This window comes from Mus musculus, chromosome 10 (assembly GCF_000001635.26).
Source record: "Mus musculus strain C57BL/6J chromosome 10, GRCm38.p6 C57BL/6J".
Lineage (NCBI taxonomy): Eukaryota > Metazoa > Chordata > Mammalia > Rodentia > Muridae > Mus > Mus musculus.
Genome location: NC_000076.6, coordinates 94,705,816 through 94,727,226, shown reverse-complemented (window position 1 = coordinate 94,727,226; position 21,411 = coordinate 94,705,816). Strand labels below are relative to the sequence as shown.

At 37.5% G+C, this 21,411-nt stretch overlaps 1 protein-coding gene across 2 annotated transcripts in view; it reads right to left on the bottom strand.

The window, feature by feature from the left end:
- Window positions 1-21,411, bottom strand: part of Cep83 (centrosomal protein 83) — a 101,713-nt gene that overhangs the window by 63,110 nt on the left and 17,192 nt on the right. For both annotated transcript variants that reach the window (XM_006514300.4, NM_029852.2), the window contains exons 2-4: window positions 8,108-8,375; window positions 7,485-7,635; window positions 1,488-1,580 (exon numbers count right to left, since the gene is read on the bottom strand). In XM_006514300.4, the coding sequence (XP_006514363.1) occupies window positions 1,488-1,580; window positions 7,485-7,635; window positions 8,108-8,253 (390 nt within the window). In that variant the 5' untranslated portion in view covers window positions 8,254-8,375. The remainder of the gene's footprint in view (window positions 1-1,487; window positions 1,581-7,484; window positions 7,636-8,107; window positions 8,376-21,411) is intronic.

Genomic DNA, 21,411 nt, shown 5'->3' with positions numbered 1-21,411 from the left:
AACACAACTTCCTAAGTTTTTAACTGAAAGATTTCTAAGCCAATTTATAAACTAAGAAAATGGGGGTGCTAACGTTATATGAAATACATACTATGTCTTTAGAACTGTTCATATTTACCTTGATTACCTTTGATATTATTAATTTTATTTACAAAAAATTCAATCTGTAGCCAAAGCATAATAGATACCCTGACATATAATATAACATGTAATGCTGTTAGAGGCATATTTGAAAACGTGGATTTATCAATGAATAAATCATTACAAAAGGGGATTTTCGAAGCATTCTCATACAATGGAAGTATTTTAGAGTACTCCAATCTCCTACAGAGGTTCATTTTGAAGGAAACAGTAATAATTTATATATGTAAGACCTGATATATGTTTGTAAAGCTAGAACATAAAATGTCTAGGACAGTACCTACTTCATTTCTCTGCATTTTTGCTGTCATCTTTATCAAACACTTAGTAATATAAGAAACCCTGTTTCAACCCAAAGTAAAAACAAGTATTTTTCTTTTTGAGATTGTGTGATCGTTAATACTGCTGTACACTTGACAGATCTACAATCATCGAGGAGAAATGACTCTGAGACATCTCTGAAGGATTAGGTAGACGTGGTTAGCCCCTGTGAGTACCTGTGAGGGACTAGCCAAATTAGGGTAACCGAGGAGGGAAAACCCACTATATAGGTGTGCTGGGGTTCTGGGCTAAAGAAAAAGAGAAAGGAGCGGAGGACAAGTGTTCATTACTGTCTGCTTCAGAGCTGTAGGCAAGGCCACCTGCCTTGTGATCCGGCTACTGTGCCGTCTCCACCGTGATGGACTGTCCCCTCAACTGTAAACCAAAACAAACTGTTCCTTCCATACACTGCTGCAACAGAGGATATAACAAATCCAGTTTACATGAAATCCATCCTGTCATTTCAAAAATATCATCTCACCTGTTGTATGTTAGGAATTTTTTTTTTATTGTATGTAGTTCTTAGGAACTTGTCAACAAAAAACAAGGTCTTCCTCTCATGCAACTTCTATTCTAGAAGTACTAAACAAACGTCACAACAATTAAGCAAAATAGCACATTAGAAGCTAACATGTCCTAGAGAAAAGCTAGAGAACTAAGTAAACTCCACAAGTTTAAGTAGTGGCAGGAGAGCAGGTTAGACTATTGGGTGGAGAAATGGCATTGGAAGCAGTCAGAGTAGGCTTAGTGAAAAGGAACCTTGGGTAGGATATGAAAGAGATCAAGGAGTCAGCCAAAAGATCTAAGAGCAATATTCAAAGCAGATATAGCACTAATGTAGCGACTCTTTAATTTCATCAGTGCCAAGAAACATCAGGAGACCAACCTAGACGGAAGAAAGGAGAACAGAGAGATAATGGAGTCCTGTCCCATTATGCCTCAGAGTCCACCGTAGGGACTGCATGCAGAGGATGCTTTCCATGGAGACATGGAGATGAACGCAGTTCTTCTCCTTCATTACTTACTTCATCAAGAGTCCGAAAACGTTCTCGCATTGGAGCTTCTAATTCTTGTTGTAGTTGGGCTTTTACCAATTCCAATTTTTGTGGTGTTAGTACCTAATACAAAAATATAAACAACTATAAATACGAAAATGAAAAAAATCTCCCTTCTTCAAAGTCTACATGTATTAGTATTATGTATTAGTTACAAACATTTTTATACTGTGGTTAATTTTTATTATCTTATTTTATAGTAAGACTTTTCAGGCTCGGGGACTAGCCCAGCAGTTACTGTAACTGTCACACACGCCATGGATGCAGTAAGCTACCATAATTGCATACTCAGAAGGTGGAGACAGAGGATCCCTAGAGCAAGCTGACTAGCAAGACTAGCCTTGGTCAGCCAACTCTGGGTTTCCCCTAGGTCTCATCTCAATGAATAAGGTAGAAGAGGATGAGTCTCAATGTGAAGCTCAAGTCTCCACATGTACTGGCATGCACATGCATATGCATGCACATGTGTTACAAGTATGTACAAATATGCACACACACATACACACACAATGGGTAAAAGGAAAAAATAAACATAATCTCTAAAACAATACTTTAAGAATCTCAATCTTGATATCAGAGATATCAAAAATCCCAGTAACATGACTAATGAAAAATCAATGACAAGTTTTATACTGGATGGTGGTGGTGCACACCTTTAATCCAGGCACATGGGAGGCAGAGGAAGGTGGATATCCCAGTTCGAGGCCAGCCTGGTTTACAGAGTGAGTTCCAGGACAATTATGGCTACACAGAGAAACCCTGTCTCAAAAGAAAAAAGAAATTTGATAATTGTTATTTTGACCAGAAAGACTGACTGTGGCTCTATCTGCCATGCTCTCTTACAGAACTCACTTCAGTGAATAATTAATATTTATGGAAGTAACATATGAGCAGACTCCTGTCGCTAAGATTCATCATTATTTTCCCAACACCTTCCATCCATGCCTACCATATAGGAACTACTGAATTCCAGTTTCGTGAATCAACGAAAAGAACAAATGAGCAAATGCTGGCTAGAAAAATAATGTAGCTCCTATTTATATGAGTTTCTTTGAAAACATGAATAATGTTAAGTTTCACCCATTTACTCAATATTCCACAGTTGCTCAAATACATTCTACTAAATGAAAGTCTTCTAAATATAAAATATTATGTAATGTATGATAATCTACATACCGTTCTGTTCTGAGTATCTTACATGCAGTGAGTTAGCCAAACCCCACAGAGTACCTACCTGGGAGCATACAAAGAACCTAGACAACTTTCTAATGGCTGACAAGACTCAACTGAAGCATGCATCTTCTCATAATAACTTCAAATTATGGCATGATAAATAAATCATACACACAAGTAATAATAAAGTAACAACTGCTACTAAAAAGTCAAATCAAAGAGAAGATATTTCAGATAGAAAAAATGAATATACATACACACAAAAGAAAAAGACTAAAATTAATAGAATCTCAGTAAGATAGGAAAGAACATTAAAGAATAACTTAGATCTTCAAGAGGTGAAAGTGACAAAAATATTTAGATATAACAGCCCTAAATTTTGTTTGATACTTCAAACTGCTTAGGAGCCCGGCCCTCTGGTTTGAGGAAAAAGAGGAGAAGTATATTCTCTCTTGACAAGATTCTTTCTGTGATTATTTTATTCTTTATTCACTCTGAGATCTTAAGATGCAGTTGCAACTGGTTGATATATATTTCCAATAAGTATTCAGTCTCTTTTCTTTTGTTCAAGAGTTCTTCCTTTAATTAATCTCATAGACTTCACTTTTTACTACAGGCAAAAAAGGAAAAGTGGAACAATCTATATTTTACTTTTAAATCTCTGTATATTAGTGTGGGGGTATTTACCTTGCTGTGAGGTACTTGCATATGTGTTTGCAAATGCACACGCAAGCACGTGTGTGGAAGTATGTGTTTTCCTTAAACTCTTGTCCAGCTTTCTAAAGAAAGGACTGCTCACAGAACCTGTAAGTAACTAGTGTAGCTAGAGAACTTCAGGGCTCCACCTGTCTGTCTCCCATATAACTCAGGCACTATCGCCCAGCATCATAGATAGGTACTGCCATGCCTAACAGCTTTCTATGACGCAGGTAGGGACCAGTACTCAGGGCCTCGCTTGCAGGGCAGAAAGTGTACAAACTGAGCCATCTCTCCAGTCTCTTAAATCTTTAAGCTGATTAATCAATATAATTAGTCATTGTCATTTTTCTTACTAATATTACTATTTACCCCACTAATAGTTTAATTTCCTCTTTAATTTTTTTAAATATTATATAAAACAATGGATTTCATCATGACAGTTAAACGCATATACTGGAATACTAGGACTTGTAACTCTTTTCAGCCTTATATCCACAGTTGTTACTTTACAGATTCTGCTTTCTGCAGGATTTCTAGAACACACTTTACAAACCTTCATGCACTACATAACACACTTAACAAGTAGTGTCTTTCCCTCTAGTTCCTAAGCTGCTTTAAGCTTTATGGTGATCCTCAAGTTTCTTATCTTTACTGACTTTCCACTTCTATATTTGAGGCATGTTACACTTGTAGTCAATTTTCAAGTACCACAAGCTGAGTACCATAATGGAATAAAAGACTTAAAATTACTGTATTACCTTTATGGATTAGAGCAGTGGTTCTCAACCCTCCTAATGCCATGAACTTCCAATAGAGTTCCATATACTATGGTGACTCTAACCATAAAATTATTTTCATTGCTATTTCATAACTGTAATTTTGTAATTTTACTGTTTTCAATTGTAATGTAAAGATCTATGTTTTATGATGCTCTTAGGTAACCCCTATGAAAGGGTCATTTGACATCCCCAGGCTGAGAACCAGTGTAAGGGTACCAGGCACAGCTAAGCTTATGTTCTCTATTTAACGTGAAGTGAATGCAGTTAAGACATAAATATTGTCTGGGACCAGAAGTTTTTTTTCTAGCTTAGTAGTTATTAGAATTCAGCTCTTATGCTAACAGGACTATGGCCTTCAGCTCCTAAAAACCGTCCGTCTACCCACTGCTATTTCATATGGAAGTTTGCTTCTTTCAGGTCATCACAACGTCTTTGCTATTGCTCACCCTTGGAGACTATTTTTTAAAGGTGTTATCTGATTACTGAGATACTAAGGCCCATTAAAAAACCTGCAATTCAAAACGCTCCAATGCTGTAGCTTATGTTCCAGATTTTAGAGAATGTTGAACTTCAGATTTTCAGATTAGAGACACGCAATCACTGAAGTCTGAAATATCGCAAAAGTTGAAGAATTTGTTTATCTGAATACTTCTGGTTCTACACACTTGACATAAGGAATACTTAGCCTGTGATAACAGCTAACAGGTACAGGTCACGTAAGTGTTATACATCAAAGCACTAATACTTTCTTTGCAACATCTCATTTCATCTTTACAATGAACCCAGTACTTTTATTCCTGTTGACTGTTGATTCTTTTAATAAATATGGGTTTTTTTTTGTTTTTGTTGCTTTGTTTTTTAATCTTTTATCTACAAAAGCCAATAGAGCAGAAAGTGCTATAGAGGGTTTAACTGTTAAATAAAAGATATATATTTTTAAAAATCATCTTTCATAAACTGCTAGTGAAATATTTCTAGTGGATACTGTTCAATTTACTTAAGTTTTTAACTTAACATTGTTTGTACAAACTAAAAACCATTAAAGTGAATAACTAAATCAATCCCTCCACACTCCTTTTGTGTACTTCTTTAGCTTATCGTGTCTGTGTTTGTGTGTGCACGTGCATGTAGATATGTACCTGTGAGTGCTGATGCCCACAGTATGCAGAGGTGGAGTTAGAGGCAGCTGTGAGCTGGACATGGGCTCTGCACATCAGACGCGGCTCCTCTATAAGAGCAGGAAGTACAGTCACCAGACCTTTTGTCTTTTCTTTTCTTTATTTTTGGTCAGATAAATATTACAATAAAACTAAATATGTTTATGAAAAACAAACTTTTCTAAAGAAATTACATTTGTCAGCAAACATTGGCAAGCTATAATATCAAGGATTTTTGGCAAGTTATAACATCCAAAGAATACACAAACAAGATCACAGGAAGAATAGAATTTCATTTCAACATGAGGAAGAAAATGTTTGACATATACTAATTTGTAAATAGTAATGTATTACTTTTAAAGGTTAACTAGGGGCTGGAGAGATGGCTCCGTGGTTAAGTGCACTGGCTGCCCTTCTGGAGGAGCTGGGTTGTATTCCTGGCACCCACATGGCCACTCACAAGCTTCTGTAACTCCAGTTTCAGGGGATATATCCTAATTAGGGTTTCTATTGCTGTGACGAAAGACCATGACCAAAAGGAAGTTGAGGAGGAAAAGGTTTGGCTTACACTTTCACATCACTGTTCATCATCAAAGGAAGTCAGGACAGGGCTGGAACCCGATGGTAAGACCTGATGCAGAGGCCATGGAGTACTGCTGTTTATTCACTTGTTCAACCTGCTGTCTTACAGACCCCAGGACCACCAGCCGAGGTGGCACCACCTATAATGGACTGGGTCTTAATCATTACATAAGAAAATGCCCTACAGTCATTGGAGACACTAAAACAACCAGAATGAAAATGCCATCATCTGTAGTATGTACAGGCACCAAGTACTTAGTAAAAATACAGACTATCTCCTTAGGTCTTACAACAAACAATGCTGCTGCTAGTCATTACAACAGTCTCAAATATGAGCTGAGGTGTTTTAGACAATGATCACTGATGTTGTATGGCCTGATGGTATGCACACTGAAACTACTCTAATCATATGTTCAGGACTAAGGTTACAGTGAAGCCAGGCAATGTAGCACAGTGACTGTTGCTAGAAACACCTTAGATTCATTAATATTTGATTTTTGAATCAATCTTCGGAAGTTATCAATTCTTTCATGAAGTAGAAACTTTAGGTTTCTTTGGAAAGTCAGTTATATCAAAGGATGCTCTGCTGAAGTAGACACTGGTGAAAAGAAGTTTTGCTATAGATGACACATGAAAAGACCTGTGAAGAACAAATATAAATATGAGCCCTCAGACAGTTTGCTTTGCTCTGCCTTACTACTCTGCTAACAACACACATGTACTGACTCGCCTTACACTGATTGCATTGCTGAGCTCTACCTGTCGTGACACCATTGAGAGAAACTCACCAAAGAATGTCTGGTGGTGCTCTGGAAGACTCAAGACAGTTGGCAGAGTGATAGCAGCTTATAGAGACGCATGTGGAGTTTTGCTAAGACAGACTCACATGCTGAGGCAAGACCCGTGAGAGGGCATGCAGAGGGAGTATAAATAGGACTCAACACACAGTGACGGCAACGGACTTACATAGATAGCTTTGCAACACTTCTTGGTCTCACATATCTTCACTTGAGGTGGCCACAGCAGAGAACTTCTCCTTGGTCCTGGTCATGATTTGGCAGAGGCCTGGCTGTGTCTGCTAGGTCATGTCACTGCCACTGACTTGTGTTTGCTATCCCAACGCTACTGAACTGGACTGATCATCAAGTGTATACAAGTGGATTGAGCTGCTGCTAGTAGCCTGTGAACTGCTGGTTTCCTGACAACGCAGATTGGATTTGCTCCAAAGAATTTCTGAACAGGTCCATTCTCCTATACCCTAATAACCTTTCTTTTCCACTACCTCTGGTGGGTGGTGGGTTGAAAGGGAGGTTAAAACATTAAGAACCATTATTAAAAGTAGGTTTTGAAAAATCCAAGCTAACTTTCATGACCCCCATGTTACTTATGCAATTTAATATGAAGTTGGAGACTACAGTTTAAGAAGTTGTATAGAATATAAGAAAGACTGGATTATATCAACTGCAGATATAACAAGAAACCATTAAACATAGAGAGAAAGAAACATATTTACCAAAACTACTTATTTCCATTAACCACATGACTAATTTTATATAAATTCAAATATAATTTCTTACCTGCAGTTTCATTTTTTCTATGTCTCTAGCTTTCTCTACTAATTCTCCCCTTAAGTCTTCAAGGAGCAGTTGGAATTTTTCCTGGCTTGCTTGCTTTTCAATTAATACACGTTTAAGTTCATTTTGTGATTTTACATATTCTTCCTGCAACCTGTTTTTAAAAAAAAAAATCAATTTTAAATGGTTATTTTACTTTTAAATTCACTGCTTCATATAAAGCCAACCAATAATACAGAAAACAAGACTGATATAAGACATTTCATTAAACTTTTAACTGTTTTTTTGATAACTTTTATTGAATTATTAACAGTGTAATTTTTGAAAATAATTTTATTTTAAAGAAGAAAAAACACACACACATTTATCCACCTGGATATATTTAATGTTGCATGTTTTGCTACTTTCAAAGTAAGACTACATTCACAGCCCACTTAATATAATAGATTTGAAAAAGTAATTTAATTTTACTATATTCAGTGTTAAATAACTGTACTGCAAAATAACAAAAATATACTGTGTTTTCCAGAGCAAAGCCGCAGCCCACACAACTCTAGTAGCACGTCTTTAATCAGCGACCTCCAGACCCCACCCCATACTTTAATCTCTAACTTTAAGTAATTTACCTTTTGTGTTCAATTTTCAGAGCCTGATAATTATGTTTATGATGTTCACAGCGTACCCTTTCATCAATTAACATATTTTGGAACTCAGGCTCAGGATTCAGCCTACTATCTCCTCCAGGTGGAAATAGGCTAGGAAATGTGTCCATATTTGTAAGGGGGCTGACATGCAATCAATAAGCTGTGGCTTTTGTATTGTTTTAGTTTTCTTCCAGGAAGTATTTCCAACTTCTTTCTTGCTAAGGCAGAATCCCAGGGGACCAAATCATGCCTGCACAGAGAATGAACATAATGAATACTCAGGCACTTAAGCATCGTGTGATTTTACATAAATGTTGTTAATTATTTTATCATTTTTATTGTTAAAATTCAGCCTTTAGATTCTCTCTCTTCATAAAACAAATGCCAAAAAAAAAAAAAAAAAGCTGAATCACAGGTTCGTAGTTTTCCTCTGCTCGCATGAAGAAACTGTAACCATCAAGCCCCTATCCTTAGCCTTATTAAATAAGAAGGATGGCCTTTTCTAGTTTGAGTTATCTTTGATTCACAAATTAAGCTTTTTCTCAAAGTTAATGTGGAAAACTTTCAAAGGTGGATCCTGGCATAAGATATATACTCCAATAATTAAGAGGGAACGTATATAGAACTTGGAAAGTGTCTGAAGAAAAATGACAATCTTCACAACAATGACCTTTAGTAATAATCCTGTCTGTAATTCCTGCTGTAAAAGGTCTTCTGACACATGGAAAGCTGTACTTGGGTAGCAGATTCAAATGGGAAAATAAATCAGCAAACAAATACTGAGGGTTTCCTATGTATGACACATACTTTTGCTAAGAACAGATCACTTCAGCCATCCCCCCAAATACTGATTCAGCATTAAATACTGCAATAACTAAATGCTTATTACATAAAAAGCTAAAAATGACGGGAAAGTGTTTTATTTGCAAAATAAAATTAAATAGTTCTATCCCTTTAACATCATTAATTTTTCTCCAGACCACTTTATATGTATGTGTGTATGTATGTATGTATGTATGTACATACATATATATTTTTCCTTCCCTTTGGCTTATGAAAATTATCCTCTACATTTCTCCATCTTGTTTGAAAATATAATCTCTGGTAAGTCCGTGACATTTCTAACATAAAAAACCTATGCATATTTACAAATGCATACTCACCTATGCATATTTACAAATGCATACTCACATACTCACAATTTCATTAAAATGAAATTGGTCTTGCCTAGATTTCCTATTCAATTGTACTTCAGAGGGGACACTTTGCTTCCATACTCTTCGCTCGCTCCACTCCTCATTTTAAACACAGCTCCACTGATCCTATCAATTCACTGAGAGATTTCAACTTCCCAGGCGTTCTGAGGAAGGCTGCAAGAAGCTCAGTCTGGCTTACATCTTATAAAGAGCCTCTAGAGACTGAACATGGATACCACTCTGTCAGCCAGAGGAGAATAAAACAACTTACAGAAGATTCCTGATTTCCAGTAGCATTTAAGAGGCTCACCCTAGCAAGCAGAAAGGTAAATCATGTACAAAATAAAAACTCTTCTTGAATTCCAGTAAGAGGTGGCAAAGTAAACCGTACCCACAAAACGAAAGAGGCCATTCGACAACTTCAGGAACAGTGTACCAGAGCAGAAAAGGACGTGTAGGAGTGTTTCCAGACAAAGACAGGAGAACCTCAAGTGTAATTAACCAACTGGTGAAAGCTAGATGCAGGCAGCTTTCCGAGTTTAAAAACTCCAGGAGGATCCAGTTTTAGTAGTTCTCATACTTTGCTGAGTTTTACCTCCTGGAACCAACTGAGTTCTCAAAATAAATATTAGTCAAAAAAAATGTTATGACAAAGAGAAGGGCACGGAAGCACTCTGAAATACAGTAGCATTCTAATCTTCTTAACAAAGAAAAATCTGTTTAACTTGCAGCCCACTCTATGGTGGTATTAACAGCTCCTATGCTCTCATAGAAGAACAGCAGTAAAATCTAGCACTCTCCAGCCATTCTCTCCCATATGAGGAACAGTGCAGGAGACCGAATGTCACTAGGAACATTTCTAGCTCAGGAGTACAGTTCATCAAAAGTCTGAGGTTAATCATAGAACTTATAGAACTCTTTCCCTCTCCCCATGCTTATAAAAGTATGTAACATAGCTTATAATAATGAAATAATTTATAACACTGTAATATTTACTTACACTAGAAGTATATGTTTGTGTATTCCTACGCTTACACAGAAATGTGAATTTGTTACTCCGTCCTGGGGAGGCTGAAAGAAAGACATCAAGAGCCTGTGAGGCCACTATGATGGAGAATGTGTGATGGAAAGATGGCAAAGATGGAAAGTTGAGAGATGGAAAAGAAAGAGAAGCCAAGGGGCTCATAGACTGTGGAGAAAGGTGAAACTGGAGACTTGATGGCAGTGAGGAATAGGGAGGAAAGAGGCCATGGTGAGGTCTTGGTGTGGGCTGCCACCAAGGGTCACGTCTAGGTCCATGGCCCTAATGTAGCTAGGGTCTGTGTTGATGTCTGTGGCCAAGAAACCACCAAAAGCTAAGCAAATGTCTGTGGTCTGGACTGCAGCCTGAGCCACTGTGCTGAGCTGGCCCCTCTACCTGGCAGTCACCACATTCTGGAGAGCAGGCCCCACCCACTGCTGGCTGCAGTATTGGGTGAGCTAGCCTGGACACTACTGGAGAACTCACCCTGCTGGTATGAGAACAGGAGAGCTGGGGGCTGACCCACTCAGCTACCTCCCAGGCCCAGATCCAGGGTTTTGAGGTGGCCCATCCCAACATCTACCCCATCTATAATCTACTGGAGCACAAGAAGGGGCCATTTCAGCATAGCCAAAGCTGCAGGATATCTCCATGACACAGGGCAATTAATAGGATATCCAAGAAGAGTCCCAGTGAACATTTGCAAGTAAAGAAGTGTGGACAAAAGTATATACTGTATGACACACTACAGCTTCCACAACAAGATTCTTTTTTTTTTTTTTTTTTTTATATATTCCAGATATTTAATGAAAATATATTAATATGCTCAGGTAATTTTTACAAAGCATTTTCTTTTTTTTTTTTTTATTAGGTATTTAGCTCATTTACATTTCCAATGCTATACCAAAAGTCCCCCTTACCCACCCACCCCCACTCCCCTACCCACCCACTCCCCCCCTTTGGCCCTGGCGTTCCCCTGTACCGGGGCACACAAAGTCTGCGTGTCCAATGGGCCTCTCTTTCCAGTGATGGCCGACTAGGCCATCTTTTGATACATATGCAGCTAGAGTCAAGAGCTCAGGGGTACTGGTTAGTTCATAATGTTGTTCGACCTATAGGGTTGAAGATCCCTTTAGCTCCTTGGGTACTTTCTCTAGCTCCTCCATTGGGAGCCCTGTGATCCATCCATTAGCTGACTGTGAGCATCCACTTCTGTGTTTGCTAGGCCCCGGCATAGTCTCACAAGAGACAGCTACATCTGGGTCCTTTCAGTAAAATCTTGCTAGTGTATGCAATGGTGTCAGCATTTGGAAGCTGATTATGGGGTGGATCCCTGGATATGGCAGTCTCTACATGGTCCATCCTTTCATCTCAGCTCCATACTTTGTTTCTGTAACTCCTTCCATGGGTGTTTTGTTCCCACTTCTAAGGAGGGGCATAGTGTCCACACTTCAGTCTTCATTTTTCTTGAGTTTCATGTGTTTAGGAAATTGTATCTTATATCGTGGGTATCCTAGGTTTTGGGCTAGTATCCACTTATCAGTGAGTACATATTGTGTGAGTTCCTTTGTGATTGTGTTACCTCACTCAGGATGATGCTCTCCAGGTCCATCCATTTGGCTAGGAATTTCATAAATTCATTCTTTTTAATAGCTGAGTAGTACTCCATTGTGTAGATGTACCACATTTTCTGTATCCATTCCTCTGTTGAGGGGCATCTGGGTTCTTTCCACACAACAAGATTCTATTCTATTCTATTCTATTCTATTCTATTCTATTCTATTCTATTCTATTCTATTCGGGGGGAGGTTGCAAGGGTGGAGAATACATATGAAGGGACAGGTAAATGAGTAGGATGGGGTACTTGATGTGAAATTCACAAAAAAATCAATAAAAAGGTTTTTTTAAAAAACAGGAAATGTGCATTTTATATATGTATATGTGTTCACGTACTGAGTACAATGGATACTATATACCGCAAAATTCAACCACAGAACATATATTCTTCTCAAGCTTATGTGGAATATTCATTAAGAACCAAATTCTAGCTGGGCACAGAGGCTCACACATTTAACCCCAGCATAGGAGGTAAAAGCAGGAGGACCACTGTGAGTTCGCGGCCAGCCTGATTTACATAGTGAGTTCCAAAAGAGTCAGGCTATATAGACACACCCTGCCTCACACTTCCCCGACCAAAAGAGAAAAAAAAAAAAAAAGAAAGAAAGAAAAAAGAAAAAGAAGAAAGGAACTACATTCTAGCACTAAATCACAACAAATTTAAAAGAATAGTAATCATACAGTTCTTAAAGCAGGGAGTAATTATACAAATAATCAACAAGAGAAAGATGGCTAGACAATTTAGAAATTAAGTACACTTCTAAATAATATGAACATAAGAGACTCTGGAAGATAGATCATTCTCACAAAATTAAACATACTCCTTCCTATAAGATATACTAATCATCCCCTGTATTTAGTCAAATGATTAAAATCATACTTCATATTTTTTTTAAAAAACCTGTATATACATCTTCATAGCACCTTTATTTTTAATTGCCAAAATCAGGAAGTAAATAAGGATGTTCTTCCATGAATGAATGGATAAAAATGTAGCTTCAACACATAAATTCAGCACTAGTAAGGAATAAGCTATCAATCTACAAGGAAAAAATTGGAGAAAGCATAAATGCATATTGCTAAGTGAGACTGACCCAGTCTGAAAGAGTTTCTGTAAAGTTCCAACTATTTAACATTTAGGTAGTGGGATCATAGAGGCGTTAAAATGATCAGTAGTTGTCAAGAGTGAGGAAGGACTAGGAGTATGCAGAGGAATTTTAAAGTAGGAAAACTTGTCTATGATACTATGGTGGCAGATATGTGCTTATAAACAATTGGCAAAATGTATAGAACACTACTACAAAAAGAGTGAACTTTAATGTAAACTTGGGACTTTGGCTGATTTAGTTGCACTGCCAATTATATATGTAGAAGTTATATATGTAGGAAAATGAAGTATGTGGAAGACCACTGTACTTTTAATTAATTTTACTATTTACCCAAAAATCTCTAAAAAATAGTTCTGTGAGCTAGGCATGGTGGCACATACCTTTAACCCCAGCACACAGGAGGCAGAGACAGACAGATCAGTTTGAAGTAAGTCTGATCAACACAATGAATTCCAGGACAGCCAGGACTACATATTGAGAACCTGCATCTAAATAAATAGTTAAACAATTTTTAAAGACAGCTTAATAAAAAAGAACTGGGGATAAGGGATATATGACAGAAATCATGCATAGTCCAGGAGCGTAAAATATTTCCTATTTCTTAATTCTTTATAATAAAAGGCTCCCAAATTCTTCTCTAGTATAACCATTAAAAATGTTACATGGAAAAATTTAAAGAACTTATCTAAAACAGGGTTTTACAACTTCAGCACTACTGTTGTAAAAAAGAATACAATTTTTGGGTGTTGGGGACTGTCTTGTATATATAGTATTTGGCAACATTCTAATCTCCATCTACTAGATGTCTCATAGTGCCTGGCTTGGCTGTGAAAGCCAAACACCTATACATATTGCTATACATAGTCTACCGGTTCCACCCCTGACCCCACCTATTAATAATGAACGGCCTAAGAAGAGAAGTACAACAATAGACATTGTAAAACAGATTTAAACCAATTGCACTAACATATGCAAAATAATGTTTGAAAGAAATAAAGACAATTTTTTATTAGATATTTTCTTTATTTACATTTCAAATGCTATCCCGAAAGTTATGTAATTCAACGATATATTCCTTTATGAACTTTTTTGTTTCCATAAGGGCAAAGAAAAGTTGAAAGGAAAAGGGAAAAAGATATTGCAAGCATTAATCAAAAGATAGATGATAAATCTGTATTACCAGGTAAAGTCAATTTTACAATCCCCTCCCTCCAAAAACAAAAAACAAAGCAGTACTAGAAATAAAAAGGGACTTTCATAGTGATAAGGTTAAACGCACCAGAGAGAGGTGATCACATTAAATTTAATACACTTATTATGGCCACTAAATACATAAGCAGAGCTTATCAGAGCCATAAGGACAAGCAGACAAATTTATAATCATAGGGAGAAAATGTAACCACAATTCCTGGTGAGTAACAGATCAAGCACATTCTCTGGATTGTTTTCTGTTCGGATGGGGAAATACAGGGATGGCTATTATGTGCAGATGAGAATTTTATAGTTAAAAAACTAACAAACCCTTCTGTAAGGTAGCTGTGCCATTTCTAGTCAACCAACAGCATATGAGAGCAAGTTCTACTTCCTTACATTTTTGCCAACAGTTGGGGCTACAAATCTAATTTTAGCCATTTTAGGGAGTATAAAGTATTATTCCATTGTAGTTTTAATCTGAAGTTCCCTTAAGTACTTTTTTTTACATATTTAATAGCCTATCATAAATCTTTTAAATCATGAAAGGATCTTTGTTTTAAGAACAAAGTAAAAATAAATGGTAAAATGAGCACTAGCTAAGTATATTTTAGGATGTAAAAGCCCAAATTTAATTCAGTCCATTAATGACTTACATAAGCATGTATTTCCCATTCATTTGCAAATACTAACTTCATTTCCATGAAAGCCTTTCTCACCACTCTCTGTATGATCTGGTGCATTCACTGTAAAAGCAGTAAAGTACATCAGTGATCCCAGCATGCAGGCGGCTGAGGCAGAGCATCACCATCCCCATGAATCCAGGCTGGGAAGCAGCCTAAGCAATGCTGAGACTCTCTCAAAACGAGAAACTACAAAAGTTCACTGATGGATTACTTCTTCAATGAAGTCCTAACTCTACCAAATATATTTAATTTTCTCAATACTAGATTATTAATAAATATAACATGTCGTTTCACTTCTTCCATGGCAAGACTACATAGTCTCAACACCTACAACAAGCAGAAGCCTGTATGAAGATGGTAAAACCATGAAGTAAACAAATAGTACACCCACTCATTCAATGTCAATTTAGTCTCAACTCATTTTTCTCATCTGTATTCTGAAACTGTGGCTTCCAGACTATTAGTGAACTGAATGCTAGTTCCCCAAAAGTTATCTAATGTCTGGACACTATGAACATGTAATTAAATATACACACAGGATAAACTAACCCTTGTTAGTTTATAGATTATATAGGTAGATCTTAAGTATAATCATGTTCATTCATTCATTCATTCATGGCAAGGTTTCTCTTGTAGACCAGGGGGCCATAAACTCAGAGATCTGCCTGCTTCTGCATCCCTAGTGTTGGGATTACAGGTGTGCACCACCAACATCTGGCTAATCATGTACCTTTAAGAGAAGGAACAAGGGAGTTTCAGGCTGCAGATGAAACAAAGTTAGTCATATAACAAGGAATGTCTGGAGCCATAAAAGCTGAAAGAGGCAAAGAAAAGATTCTCGCCTAGGGTTCTGGCAACAATTTCATTTCGTAGGTCTGGTCTCTAAAACCAAAAAGGAGTAACATCTGGAGTATTTTTAATAGAATAATTTGCATAACAAGTACAAGTTGTTACCACTCTAGTTGACTTCATGAACCTGGGAGAGTAAAGCCTACTAAAGTCTCATGCAATAGCCATTTTTAGTCAAGGCATCTAACAATTTATATTCTGAGGGTTAGACAAAGTCATTAGCAGCAAAGTTCACGTCAGTGTATACAAGCTGTATACAGTCACATGGGCCAGGTCACATGAGTTTAGGCTGTACACGATCACAAGAACAACTCATGTTGGAAGCATCATTCTGAATCCTGGAGAAGATGGTGGGTAACCCCACTCCTCCTTATCACACCTGGGAGGAGCCCATGTTATCGAGGAACAGAGGTTACAAGACTTTTTTCTTGTTTACTTGGAGTTTTCCCACAAGCTTTCAGAATCTCCTCACACAGCTTTATTCATGAACTGTGTTCTAACACAGATCACTAAAACACCAACTTTCTATTCTTTTTTTTTTTTTTTTTTTTTGGTTTTTCGAGACAGGGTTTCTCTATATAGCCCTGGCTGTTATTCTCAAAACCTGTACTATAATTTTAAATTGATTAGTCATATAGCTTTAATTTCAACCAGTGACTCAGATACCTGTCCATTTATTAGACACTCAAAACAGACACACGTGCATGCATAGGAATCTATAATAAAAAGTTTACCAACTAAATATATCCATAATGCAAATTTTTAAAGTACATAATTCAGAAGTTGGAGAGAGGGTCCAGCAGTTAAGATAACACACTGCAAGTTGTTTTTACAAAAGACCCAGATTCAGCTTCCAGCACTCACATGATGGCTAACAATCATTTCCAACTCCAGCTCCAGGAAACCCAATGCCCTCTTCTGGCCTCTGCAGGCACCACACTGTATACATGCAGGCAACATTCGTACACATAAAATTTTTTAAAAGATCCTTTTAAAATAAGCATATAATTTAAGCCATAACAAGAAAAAAATAAGGCATCTTAGTAATTTAGTGTCTACAGAATGTCTCTGAAAGGCAATTAGTTCTACGAACACCAACTTTTAACCAAACATTTCCTTGTCCCTTCTTTACAACTCTAACAACGATATAAGTGCACACACGCACCCTTATGACCACTTTTGACTGACCCCATATCTACAGACCTACATATTACATCTTCTCCTACACAGGCATTCAACTTTTTAAAGCAATGAATAGTACAATGTCTGCCCAAAAGTGTGGCAATTCAAGACATTCAAAAAGCACAGCTGCTGATGCTTATGGAAAGCTTCCAAATACATTTCATTAAAAAGCACATGCTCTATGCCTTTGAGCATTTCAAAACAATACTTTAAATATTTCATTCCCCCAAAGTGAATGCTGTTTTTGTTGTTTTTCAAAATATTAAAAAGTCTAGTGATAACACTCATCAGGCATTTGCTTCACTTACAAACAGAAATTCGAAATTTACTCCAAACCCAAAGACAACTCTGCACTAGGCACTCTACAGGCAGTTGGCTAGCCATCCCATGATTTGTAAAGAGAATAAATGTCACATTTTGACACTTTGCCAGAACCTGAAGTGCAGCTGGGAGCAGACCCTTCAGAGCCCTGGCAACATGCCAAGCTCAATAATTATGATTTAGAGAAAAACAGGGGAAGTCAGGGAAAGAGGAAAGGAAGAAGATATGTATTTGAGTGGTTAGCAATCAACCACCAAACACTGAATTACATTATTATTTTCTTACAATCATACTTTCTACTGCATGACGACTTAACTGGTAAATTTCTGGTAAGATACTGTAACCAGCCAACTTCAAAAGCTTATTTGTAGTAAATTATAAATCTATCATTGTGATTCAAAATGCAAAGATGACTCTTAACAAAATCATACTTCAAATTCATTTCAAAGTTTTTCAGTATATAGGCTCTGTGACGTATAACATGGGAAATTATGAGCCAGCAGCACTTTTGATGTGTGTATTACAGTCTGTTCTGTTCGCACCACAGGGCTAATACACAAAATGTTACTCAATGATCTAATGTATCCTGAAATACATTCTTTAAGTAAATCCTAATGTAATTTTTTCTCAGCTATACAACATAGTTTGAAAACTTTAAAATGAAAAATTTATATTTGTACGGAAATTGACATAAACATCTTTTAGAATTGTCAAAAACTATTTTTAAAAATGTATAGCCATAAATGAGGTAAAAGTCAACTTCAATAGAAAGGTGAACCAGAACAAAGAAACTGTTTACTTTTTTAAAAAAAACCACAGTAATCAAGCAGTACTTAATTAATGACTAAGCACATGTACTGACTAGTCTACGTATAATAAGAGTTTGAGGGATACATCTACCTTCAGCCAGGAAGAGCTGGCCCACAGCCACAGACTACAGATTAATTTTTAGTGCCTATTTTATGCCAGACATTTTGTTGAGTAAGATAAAAATAAAAGAACACCTAATCCTCAAAGAAATGATAGTGGTCAGTGAAACAAACATGTTAGCTACAGTTTAGATGTCAAATGTCCCCAAAAAGCAATTGTGTTAAAGGACCTTCCAGGGCAGAAGTACTGAGAGGTACAAAGTCCTTAGCTCAGTCCCATGCCACATGGCTGGAACACAAAGGCTGCCTACTGTTCCTTCACATTCTTATGGAAGTCCTTAGGTCATCAGAGGCATGCTGCTAAGGAGGGTTATACACTTCCAGGTCCTTCTCTCCTTGGCTTCTTAGACACAACATTTACTATATCACCCACTACCCATCACTGCCACTGGACAAAGGTCCAAATAGATCTGCCCAACCAACTGTTGCCTAGAAACTCCAAACTATGACCCAAAATAAAGCTTTTTTCTTTGAAAATTAATTATCTCTGGTTTGTTTGTTTGTTTGTTTGTTTAGATCAAGACAGGAAGCTAACAAATGTACATATCATGGTTTCTTTATTGCCCCATGATGAAGGCAACTCATGAAAGAGTTTATTGGGGCTTACAATTGCAGAGGGTGAGTCCATGACAATCATGGCAGTGAGTATGGCAGCAGACAGGCAGGCACAAAACTGAAAAAGTAGTTGTGAGCTTACAGCCTTACCCAAAAGTAGGAGGCAAAGAAAACTAAATGGGAATAGTGAGGGCTTTTCAAACCTCAGAGTCCCAGCTCCAGTGACATATCTTTTCAAACCTCAGAGTCCAAGCCCCAGTGACATATCTCTACAACAAGACCATACCTCCTAACCTTCCCCAAACAGTCCACCAACTGGGGACCATGTATTTAAACATATGAGGGTCGGGGGGGGGGGGGGGGGAATTCTCACTCAAACCATCACAACACATTAACAGCAACTGCAGACTAACCAAGATGAAAAAAAAATATACCATCAAATCATCTTTGTACTGTTAAAACTTGGCCATTTGCATATGTTGACTTTTCAAAACATTAATTCAGAAAGCCTTAGAATAATAAACATATTTGTAAGTAGTATGAGGGCAGAGAGGGAAGAACCACTTATCAGAGACACCTCCCCAAAATAATTCAAAACTAAAACCAAGGTAGAGATGCAAAAAAAAAAACCAAAAACAAAAAAAGGTACAAAACACAGAACTTAAGAGACGAACATCAGTGTGGCGGTGCCTGGACAGTAGGGCAAAGCCTTAAGGATTATGTGCAGTGAATCACAGTTTATTGTTGATTATTAGAGAGTCCGTAGAAGCTTTTAAGCTGTAGATAAGTGAGGGAACCCAGGGTAGGTTTAGATTTGTACTCCAGAAAAAAGTAATAAAGATATTTCCACATGTGGAAGTCTTTCCAAATTAAGGAACCAGAAGGAATAAAAGAGAAAGCACACAAATGTACAGAAAAATGATGAGGGCCTGACCTGTGATAAAAGCAACAAGTGGTTCAGAAAATAGTCTTGAATATGGAGACAGAGGAAAAGGAGCTAACAGAAATTGGTAGCCTTTTCTTCAACTATAATAGAATCTCATTTTAATGTTAAGAGATTAGAGTGGAAACTTAAGGGTTCTTTGGAAAGTCGGTTGTATCACAGTGTTTTGCTGAAGCAGACCCAGATGAAAGGATATGTGATAAAGGAGTCTTCGCTGAGGACACACATGCATTGGTCCACCTTACATGCATTGCTGAGCTCCTCTTGTCAGGACTCCATAGAGAGAAACACACCAAAAAACTTCTCTCGAGGTTCCTACGGCTTCTTGTCACTTCCACAGACTTGGGCCAATTGGCAGAGTAATGTCAGCTGACACAGACTCACAAGGCATTTTGCTAAGAATCATGGAGGACACATGATGTTTGGCGGGAGTATAAATAAGACTCAACAGACAGTGACTGGGGCTTGGCTTGCTTGCACAGCTAGCTTCGCAACACTTCCTGGTCTCACATCTTTGCTTCCTTGAGAGAGGGGTGGTAAAGAACTTCTCCTGGCCACCATCCCTGGTGGTCCTGGTCCCTCCTGCTGACTCATGACAATTCAGCTGGGGCCTGGCTGTCTCTGCTGAGTCATGCCACTGCTGACCTGTAAACTGATCTGCTGATTACCTGACAAAGCAGAAGGAATTTGCTCCAAAGAACAATTTCTAAACAGGTCCACTTCCCCAGTATCCTAATAACCTTTCTTTTCCACTATCTCTGGTGGGTGCTGGGCTAGAAGGGAGGTTAAAGCATTTAAGACCCATCATTAAGAGTAGGTCATTAAAAAATTTAAGCCTATAAGAGATGGCATAGTTAGTAAAGTGCTTGCCACAGAAACATGAGAACCTGAGTCCAGACAGCCTGCCTTCACATAAAAAGCTGGGAGTGGTAGCATTTGCCAGTAATCTCAGACCTGGCAAGGCAGAGACAGGGGGATTCCTGGGGTTTGCTGGCCAGTCAGCCCAGTCAATCAATGAGCTCCAAGTTGGAGACTCCACTTCAAAATATAAGATAGAAGACACCTGATGTCAGTCTCTAACCTCCAGATAGATGTGCATAAACATATGCACATGCATGCATACCACATGCACACACACACACACACACACACACACACACACACAAAATACTAAAAAAATGACTGAGTAAAAAAAAAAATCAAGCATAATAAGTTTTGCAAAAGTATTTTGGTTAACTGTAAATACCACCACAGTAAAATACTCAGAATCCACTTTCTTCCAAAAGAATTTCCTAGCAAGAAGGGTAAACTCTAAAGCTGGCTCTAGTCAGGAACAAAGACTTGAAAATGTGGATTTTGTTCCTTAAATGTCCACCTGCTGCTGTTCTGCGGTTCCTCCTTATTCTTTCCTTCAAACAAACTATCTCTATAGCAACACACTCCCCAGATCTGGAGTCTGATGATACAGAAACTTGTGGGTGGAAAGCATATGTTTGTGCAAAACTCTTAACAACCCAAGACCATGAGCTACTTTACTTTTCCTTTTCCTACAAAAAACAAAAACCCACACATATACATACCTTAAAATCTAAAAATTAGTAAATAGATATGAAACAAAAGTATTTTTAAAACAAAGAAATATAAAAACTATACAACTGATGTTACACGTGTTTACAAGGAAATTCTT